This window comes from Propithecus coquereli, unplaced genomic scaffold, assembly GCF_000956105.1.
Source record: "Propithecus coquereli isolate 6110/MARCELLA unplaced genomic scaffold, Pcoq_1.0 Scaffold20, whole genome shotgun sequence".
In the NCBI taxonomy this organism is placed as follows: Eukaryota; Metazoa; Chordata; class Mammalia; order Primates; family Indriidae; genus Propithecus; species Propithecus coquereli.
This window is the reverse complement of record NW_012144967.1, coordinates 12,312,838-12,322,262: the sequence shown is the minus strand read 5'-3', so window position 1 is coordinate 12,322,262 and position 9,425 is coordinate 12,312,838. Positions and strand designations below refer to the sequence as shown.

Here is a 9,425-nt window from a genome sequence, read left to right as displayed (position 1 = left end):
AAATATTTATTTGTTGAACGAATGAATTACTGAACCCCTACAATAGGCAAGACACTGAGCTCAGCACTTCACACATTCACTAATTTGATCCTCACAAACCTATTACACAGGCGTTATTAGCCCCATTTTAGATTAAGAATTTTGGCGGTTCTGAGATTAAGGAATCTCACCAACGGCAGCAGGCTAGCAAGTGGCAGAGAGAGAAATGAAATCCGAGTCTGTCCAGCTCCAGACTCGAAGATCCCAGGCTTTTAGCTCCTGGATGCAAACAGGGCACACCAACCAAAAGAGGCGTCCAGCCTGAAGGGGCAGTTTCAAAGGGAAATGCGTTTAAATCAATCTACGTCAGCAGGTACATTTGCTAAAATCGTCCTAAAACCAGAGGTAACAAGAAGGTGACGGTTAAGTCCCTGTAGGCACAGTAGACTCCTTGTCAAGAGGCCCAAAAAAAAAAAAAAAAAAAAAAACATAATGCTCAACGTCTTGATTATATTAATACATATATTAATGTTTAAGGTTATTCTTGAAAAGGGATTCTTTTCCAGGCAGGGATCTGGATAGGCTGAGATCACTGATTATGGAAAAAGGAGCAGTATTATCAGGTAAGATTAGGAAGAATAAACAGCCCATATAAGGTAGTTACTATCCCATTTTATAATCATATAGTTACAGTGAAAACACAGGCATTAATTTTCTTTTACTAATAATTTCGAAATATTTTGCTGCTTATAAATTTTAAGAAAAAATATAAAGAAGCATCAATAAGCAAAACTAATGTCTCACATCAATAGCTACAGTCTAGATATTATCTTCAAATAGGATTGTTCTAAGAACTCTGGAAGCACACTAATTTGCTTTTACATATGCAGTTGTAAAAGCATTTTATTCTTAGGCTATTTCAGATTTGAATTTGGTCACAAATGCCCTTAAGTTATCCATTTTTCACATCTCTCCCCATCCCCCAATTTATTTACATCTATGAATTGTTATCAAGTAAACCCTTTTGATTTACTTAATAACGATTTATTTATAACAATTAGGGATTTATTCTCCCTAAGGTGATTGGGGAATAGACGAAGTGGCAGAATAATTTTTCTTTCTCACATGCCCTTTGAATTTGTCATCATGCTTACATTTACTTTTAGTAGAACATGCTTCCTAATACTCACATCATCTTCTTTTAGGGATTGAAGAAATTCTTGCAGTTTGTCTGCTGTTTTTCCTGCTGCTAGAGATAAAATTTTCTGGTCCATTGTTGCTCATATCGGGGAACTGTAAGGGAAAAATGTCAGAGCTGGATGAAGCTTCCAGAAGTAAACAAGCTTGATTTTTTTTGTCCCCTTCCCTGTTAACTGAATATTTCATTATTATGCAGTGAGTGCTCAACAGATTAAGGACTACTGACTAGTACAAGTAGGTGATTCTTAACCATAATAATCTCAAAAATTCCCTGGAATTTCCTTATTAGGAACCTATATTCCAATCAAGTGGTTTCATAATTTTTGCCCACACTTGTTATCAACACACTGCCCCAGAACAAAGCTGTTGTTTAATGGGATATCAAATACACAGTACACTATAAATATATATACAGAAATATATTACATTATTATAAGCATATAATAAAGTAATATTTGATAAATAAATGAAAAAACCAATAGCACTGTAAATGCTAAGTGCCAATCAAATGCTATAAAAACAAGTGAGAAGTTAACAAGGCTAAAGCTATAATTGTGTACTTAAATGTCAAGGCTTCTCGGCAGAAGAATGCTTGAATTGGAGCTTAGAGATTAAATTTAGATAGTCAAGACAATGAGATGGCATACATTATACATTATTGGGAAGGAGGGTATCAGGAACAAAGGCATTCATCTGTGAAATGAAAAACTTATTTGGGGAAAATGAGTAGATTGGCTTAGGTAGAGCATTCAAACAGAAAGAGCAGTGAGTAGGAAGGCTAGAAAGACAGGCTAGAAACAAACTGTGTGAGATCTTACATACCAGGGTAAGGTATTTAGATTTTATCCTGTAAATGATAGAGAACCATCAAAAATTTGAGCAAGACTATCTGACAAGATTAAAAGAGTGTTTGAGGAAACCAAACCTAGCATCACTGTGCAGATTAAAGGGGAAAGGGAATAAGGAGAAACTAAGAGAACACTTGGAGGTTATTGTAGTGGTAGTGATAAAGGCCTGTGCTAGGGTGGTGACTCTGGGGAATGGAAAGGAAGGAATGAAATGGAGGCACATAAGGTAGATAGGATTCTGTGAGTAGCTATGGAAATAGAAGGAGAAATGCAAACTGGTAGAAAGAAAACCTGCTCCTCCTCTTCTTCCTCCTGTTTCCCATCTCCATAATCTACCATCATCCACTCAGCCGCTCAAATCAGAAACATGGGCAACATTCTTAACTTTGCCTTTCGCCACATCCATTACCAACTCCTGTCAATGTTACCTACTAAACATCTCTCAAATCTACTTCACTCCATCTCCGCTACTGCCACATTACTCCAAAGCCACCATCATCTCTTGCCTGAACTACTACAATAGTTTCTTAACTTGTCCCCCGTCTACACAGCAACTAAAGTGATGTTTTTGAAACACAACCTGATTACGTGACTTATCTTCCCTCCACCCCATCTTCATGTTAAAGCTCTTAAGTGGCTTTTCATTGCTTTCATTGTATCAGTCCAAAATCCTGAAGTCAGGATAAAAAAGTCGTGCAGGGTCTGACCCAGACCTAACGCCCCTTCATCACTCTATACTCCAGCCACACTGAACTGCTTTCAGTCCCTCAAATCTCCAAGTCCTTTCTGCCACTGGCCTTTCCACATGATCTTCCATCTGGAACTTAAATAAATACCTCTCCTTCTATCCCCTGCCCCCCAATCTTTTACCGTTAATTCCTACAAATCCTTCAGATCTCAGCTCAATCCACACCTCCTCATTAGTTCAGTCTAGGTTAAATGTTCCCCATTACAATCTCTTATGGTACCAGTTACCTCATACTGTCACCCAATCTTAATATTACATGTGTAAATTACTAGATTAACGACTGTATCTCCCACTAGACCATAAACTCCATGAGGGCAGGGACCACGTCTGGTTTTGTTTATCACTGTACCTCCAACACTTAGCACAGTATCTAGCTCACACAAGGTACCTAACAAATATTTATTTGTTGAACGAATGAATTACTGAACCCCTACAATAGGCAAGACACTGAGCTCAGCACTTCACACATTCACTAATTTGATCCTCACAAACCTATTACACAGGCGTTATTAGCCCCATTTTAGATTAAGAATTTTGGCGGTTCTGAGATTAAGGAATCTCACCAACGGCAGCAGGCTAGCAAGTGGCAGAGAGAGAAATGAAATCCGAGTCTGTCCAGCTCCAGACTCGAAGATCCCAGGCTTTTAGCTCCTGGATGCAAACAGGGCACACCAACCAAAAGAGGCGTCCAGCCTGAAGGGGCAGTTTCAAAGGGAAATGCGTTTAAATCAATCTACGTCAGCAGGTACATCTGCTAAAATCGTCCTAAAACCAGAGGTAACAAGAAGGTGACGGTTAAGTCCCTGTAGGCACAGTAGACTCCTTGTCAAGAGGCCCCAGAGATAAAGTGAAGACCGGAGAACAGTGAGGCCCCATCGACGTGAAAAGCCGTGGTCCTCCCCCCGGGGCTCTCCAGAGGACAGGACGTGAACACAAATACAGAAACTATAAAACGAAGCGGCTGGTGATGGGGGCCGTGACCGAGCTATACATGCGAAACAAAGTTAAGAGAAATTTCTTGAAGTAGGAGCTGAACCTTAAGAGAGGGGCTCGGAGCGAGGCACGCGCCGGGAGGCGGGAACTGCGAAAGCCCAGGCACTCGGCGGGAGACGGCGGGGCGCGCGGCCCTCTAGGCCACAGAAAATCCCAAACGCCGCGTCGAAACGGGAGCCCTCTCGTCCTCACAGATCCGCTCCCTCCCAGGGGCCCAGTCCCACCTGGGCAACGCGCAAGCCCCCCTGGAAAGCCACCTCAGCCTCACCACCGCCACTTACTTCCAAAAAGCCCGCTCAGGCGAACGCCGCGCCACTTCCGTCACCCTAAGCAACAGATCCCGCCCCCGCCGTTCATTTCCGCCGTCCGGGCACCCGCAGGTGGGGTGTACCATTAAGGATGAGGAGGTGGGGGAACCGCCCACTCTCAGTCGAGGGAGTTGCGGCCTGTCTGAACTCGCGTGGGGTACTGCAGAGTGAGCATGAGCTATGCGGCCTAGGCATGCCCGGCTCCGTGTCCCCGCTGATTACACTTCCGCTCAGTGCACGGATGGCCCCCGTTTGTCTTTGCATTGGAAGCGCCTGGAAGGCAGAGGCGGATTTCGTGGTCTATCTTGGGCCAGGGGACAGAAGTCCCTCAGCTGTAAGTCCCGTGTGGTTAGGGGGCTTTCTTTTTCTCCCCTCTCGTAACCCCAGCGTTTGGTGCATAGCCGGGCAAAATATTTACTCAGTAATTACTTGTTAAATGAGCAATTGCGATAAGAGCGAGGAGCCACAGAGGGGTGGGACAAGAGTCTATTTTAAGTTGAGGGACCAGCTTGTGCAAGGGGCCTGAGAACACCCAGCGAGCAAGAGAGCCCAGGGCCAGTTTGGAAGCTGAAGGCTTAGGCGAGAGTGGGAAAGCAGGGGCTTGTAAGTCCTTTTTATCTTGGGGAAAGCGGGGAACCGCTGGAGGGGAAGGACGTGATTTTATTCACATTGTAGAATGCTATTTCTGGCAGGTGAATACTACGACTGTTAGAAAAAAAGAGCTTGCAACCGCAGAACCAGCCCAATCTGATTCAGCTTTGTGTAATAAAATGGTGGGTGGTTTTTCAGTTGCCAGGGCCTCCTAGGTTGCAGGTCATGTAACCTGAACATGCCCAGATGAACCCAGTTTGCCCAATTTATGACCTTGAGCAGGCTGGAACTAAAAAGTTAACCACAGGTGGAACCAAAGTGCTCCCATGGAGGAACAGGGACCGAATTAAGAAGTAAACCTTGGCATCACCTCATGGCAGGCTTCAGTCGGATCATCGGATCATACCTCCCAGCACCACCTCATTGTCCTCTGCCTATAAAACCTGCCCCAGCCCCTTCTCACCGAGACAGACTTGAGAATTGTCTCCTATCTCCTTGCCAGTAAACCTGCAATAAAGCCTTTCTTTTCTCAAAAAGTGAGAAAAGTGCCATGGTATTGGCTTCTATGCGCATCAGGAAGCGAGCCCACCGATTGCTCAGTAACAAGCTGGGTGGGGGGCACTGAAGGCAGGAACCCTTAGGAGGGTATAAGTTGCCCCATAGATAGATGGTGGTGGCCCAAACAGGGGAGTGGGGACAGAAGGGAGTGGACCACACGTGAAAGAGATTGGGAGGTAGAGATTTAGGAAGCCCAAATGCTCAGGTCAGAGGAGGTGTGGGAGGAGTTGAGGAATGTTCAGGCTTGAGTGACTGGGGTGAGGCTGAAGGTGGGTTGACACTACTAGTTAACTGACAGAGGGAGCCCAGAAAAAGCACCATGTTTGGGGGTGATGATGAGGCCTTCAGATTTGAACTTGCCAAATCCGAGGTGCCCGCGGGACTTGACTCCCAGCCCTCAGGGGTGGGATGGGTCTACTTGCCAGTTCTGGAAGAAACAGACTGTTGGGGGAGAATGATGCCTCTCAGCGGTTTAGACCTGCTCCTGGCTTATAGACCCTTCGGGATTTTTTCCTTCTGCCACAATTCTGTCCCAATATTGAGCTAAAACAGCAGCTAGAGTGGAAGAAGATTCCTAACAGGAATGCTTTACCTTGCCAGAGAAACAGATGACTTGACCTCATCTCCCCACAAAACTTCCCTCCCAGGCTGCTTCTGGGACTAAGTCTGCTTCTGGGATTCAGCCATGTACCTGTGTGTCTGTGTAGGTCAAACGAGCTCATTGACCTCTCTGAGCTTCCATTTGTGCATCCCAGATGCGCTGACAGAACTGCCTGTGTCTACCTACTGGCATTGGTGATTGGGGGTCTTATCTCCCCTTGTTGCCTGAATGTATCTTCTGTGTTTTCCACTAGCATTACTGGGCATTACACATGCAAAAGAACAACAGATTCAGGTTAATAACAGTTTTTCTTCACCCTGGTGCAGGCTTCCTTAATAAGCAGCAAATCTTACCCATCGGGTTTACCAGCTAGACTCAGACACTGGGAAGCCAGGGATATACTGATTCTAGAAAATACAGCCAGTTAAAAACAGGTTTACAGTAGTGGAATTAAATGTTTTTCAGACCTTGTCAATAGTATATGTTTATCTAACAAAATTCTAGCTACTAATATTTGCAGGAATCCAGAGAAAAAGTACAAATGGAGGCCTCTAACCCATTCCCAATTCAGTCCTGCAGTGTGAGAGGCTTCGTGTGCCTGCATGTGAACACCTAGCTTGAAGATCCAGACCACGCCTCCCCCACAAAGCTGCGCTTTGGCCATCCTTTCGGCCTAGGGCTGTACACACTAGTATGTCCATTCTGGGGAGGGTGGACCTAGGAAGAGGCCTGCACAGGCCCTGGAAGCAAATTTGGAGATGTTTTAAGTAGGTACCTAGAACATGGTCTAAAGGAGGGCATGTGAGTGCATCCTCTAGTTTCCTTGGACTTCTTATCCTTGGACTGAGGGGGCTGGGGTCAAGGCCAGAGGAGGACCAGTAAGGTACCCACCCAGCCAAAGAGCTCTAGTTGCCTGGTTTTAAGGGCACCACTGCTTGAGAGAATAAACAAGGTAATTTGTAAAGAGCCACATTTAGAAGTACTTAAAAGTGTTCTTTCTAGCAATCCCGCTACTGGGTATACATCCTAAAGAATTGAAAACAGGGTCTCAAAGAGATGGTTATACATCCATGTTCACAGCATTATCACAATAGCCAAAAGGTAGAAACAATCCAACTGTCCATCAGCAGATGAATGGATAAATGTATTATGTACATACCATACAATGGAATATTATTCAGCCTAAAAAGGAAGGAAATTCTGGTACATGCTACAATATGGATGAACCTGAGGACATTATGCTGAGGTGAAATAAGCCAATCAGAAGAAGACAAATATTACTGTATGCGATTGCACTTATATGAAGTATCTAAAGTAGTCAAATTTATAGGATCAGAAAGTAGAATGGTGATTAGGGGACGGGGTGGGACGGGTAAAGGGGAATTATCATTTAATGCATACAGAATTTCAGTTTTGCAAGATGAAAAAGTTCTGAAGATCTGTTGCACAATGTGAATATACTGAACGTTACTGAACTCTGTACGCTTAAAAATGGCTAAGATGGTAAAACAAACACACACAACATTACCTAGGTGGCTTGCAGGGTTGTTTAAGAGAACTAGTTGACTCCACCCTGAAGAAATTCCTATTTGGTGGGGTTTGAAGTAGAGGTTTAACTACTTACTGTTTGTATCCCCAGTGTCTAGAAAAGTGCGTGGCACAAAGTAGTGCTTCATAAATATTTGTTAAATAGATGCGAAAGCATGAATACAGACTTAAAAACTGTGGGTTTAAATATCTCAATGAAATGTTAGATTTCAAAATCAAAATTTTGACCTAAAAATATATTGCTACTTTTGAAGCTCTCTTTGAATTTGCAATCATTTGAAAATAAAAAGTTCAAAACAAAACAAAAAAATGAGCTGCCTACCCCCCATCTGTTTATTCTCAAAGGCCTGGAAGAGAGGAGGAAGAAAGGAGGAAAGGAGAAGCAGCAGGGTAGAAAGTAATCCTTAAAAACTGGTCCCTTAGGCCACCGGAAACCCCCGCGCCATGTCAAAGAAAAAAGGACTGAGTGCAGAAGAAAAGAGAGCCTGCATGATGGAAATATTTTTTGAGACAAAAGATGTATTTCAATTAAAAGACATGGAGAAGATTGCTCCCAAAGAGAAAGGCATTACTGCTATGTCAGTAAAAGAAGTCCTTCAAAGTTTGGTTGATGATGGTATGGTTGACTGTGAGAGGATTGGAACTTCTAATTATTATTGGGCTTTTCCAAGTAAAGCTCTTCATGCAAGGAAATGTAAGTTGGAGGTTCTGGAATCTCAGCTGTCCGAGGGAAGCCAAAAGCATGCAAACCTACAGAAAAGCACTGAAAAAGCTAAAATTGGTCGACATGAGACGGAAGAGCGAACTATGCTAGCAAAAGAACTTTCTTCACTTCGGGACCAAAGGGAACAGCTAAAGGAAGAAGTAGAAAAATACGAAGAATGTGACCCGCAAGTGGTAGAAGAAATATGTCAAGCAAATAAAGTAGCCAAAGAAGTTGCTAACAGATGAACTGATAATATATTTGCAATAAAATCTTGGGCCAAAAGAAAATTTGGACTCGAAGAAAATAAAATTGATAAAAATTTTGGAATTCCAGAAGACTTTGACTACATAGACTAAAATGTTTGATGGTGGTGAAGAATGGATCTATGAGCTTGTGAATATGTAAATTTATAAATAATATCCAACTAAATGTACTGAATTTTCATTTACTTGTAACTGTTTTTCATTTTATTAATTTTAAATAAAGTATGAAGTTCTGAAAAAAAAAACTGATCCCTTAAAATCAGCGGTATTTGAGTAAGGTCTATAGATTATCCATTTGTATCAATGTTCAATTCCTGATTTTTGATAAACATACTATGGTTAATTAGAGTATCTTAGTCCCAATTAGCAGGGCGTGGTGGTGCGCACCTGTAATCCCAGCTACTCAGGAGGCTGAGGCAGGAGGATCGCTTGGGCCCAGAAGTTTGAGGTTGCAGTGAGCTATCATTATGCCCGTGCACTCTAGCCTGGGTGACAGAGTGAGACCCTGGTGCCAAAAAAAAAAGAAAAGAAAAGAAAAAAGGGTATCTTAGTTGCTTCAGGCTTCTATAACAAAATACCATAGACTGTGAGGCTTCTAAACAACAGAAATGTATTTCTCACAGTTCTGGAGGCTGAGAAGTCCAACATCAAGGCGCCAGCAGATTCGGTGTCTGGTGAAGGCCACTTTCTCATAGATGGCACTGTCTCGCTGTGTCCTCACATGGTGAAAGGGGAAAGACAGCTCTCTGGGGCCTCTATTATAAGGGGATTAATCCCATTAATCACCTCGCAAAATCTCTATCTCTTAATACCATCTCTCTGGGGATTAGGATTTCAACATATGAATTTTGGGTGGACACGAACATTCAGACCATAGCAAAGAGAATGTCCTTGTTTTTAGGAAATCTACACCGAAGTATTTAGGAGTAGAAGGGCATCATGTCTGCAAATTACTCTAAAATGGTTTAGAAAAAATATATGTGTATATATTGGGAGGGAACGACACAGCGAATGTGGTGAAATGTTAACATCTAGGTGAAGGGCATAGGGGACTCTGTGTACTATTCTTGCAGCTGTTCTGT

General features: G+C 43.0%; 1 protein-coding gene and 1 pseudogene across 2 annotated transcripts in view; one reads left to right on the top strand and one right to left on the bottom strand.

Moving 5' to 3' along the window:
* FANCI (Fanconi anemia, complementation group I) overlaps positions 1 to 4,104 on the bottom strand; it is a 76,148-nt gene extending 72,044 nt beyond the window's left edge. For both annotated transcript variants that reach the window (XM_012643744.1, XM_012643745.1), the window contains exons 1-2: positions 4,037 to 4,104; positions 1,170 to 1,272 (exon numbers count right to left, since the gene is read on the bottom strand). In XM_012643744.1, the coding sequence (XP_012499198.1) occupies positions 1,170 to 1,253 (84 nt within the window). In that variant the 5' untranslated portion in view covers positions 1,254 to 1,272; positions 4,037 to 4,104. The remainder of the gene's footprint in view (positions 1 to 1,169; positions 1,273 to 4,036) is intronic.
* A 3,714-nt stretch (positions 4,105 to 7,818) lies between these two features.
* Positions 7,819 to 8,325, top strand: LOC105809866 (annotated as a pseudogene).
* The last annotated feature ends 1,100 nt before the right edge of the window (positions 8,326 to 9,425 follow it).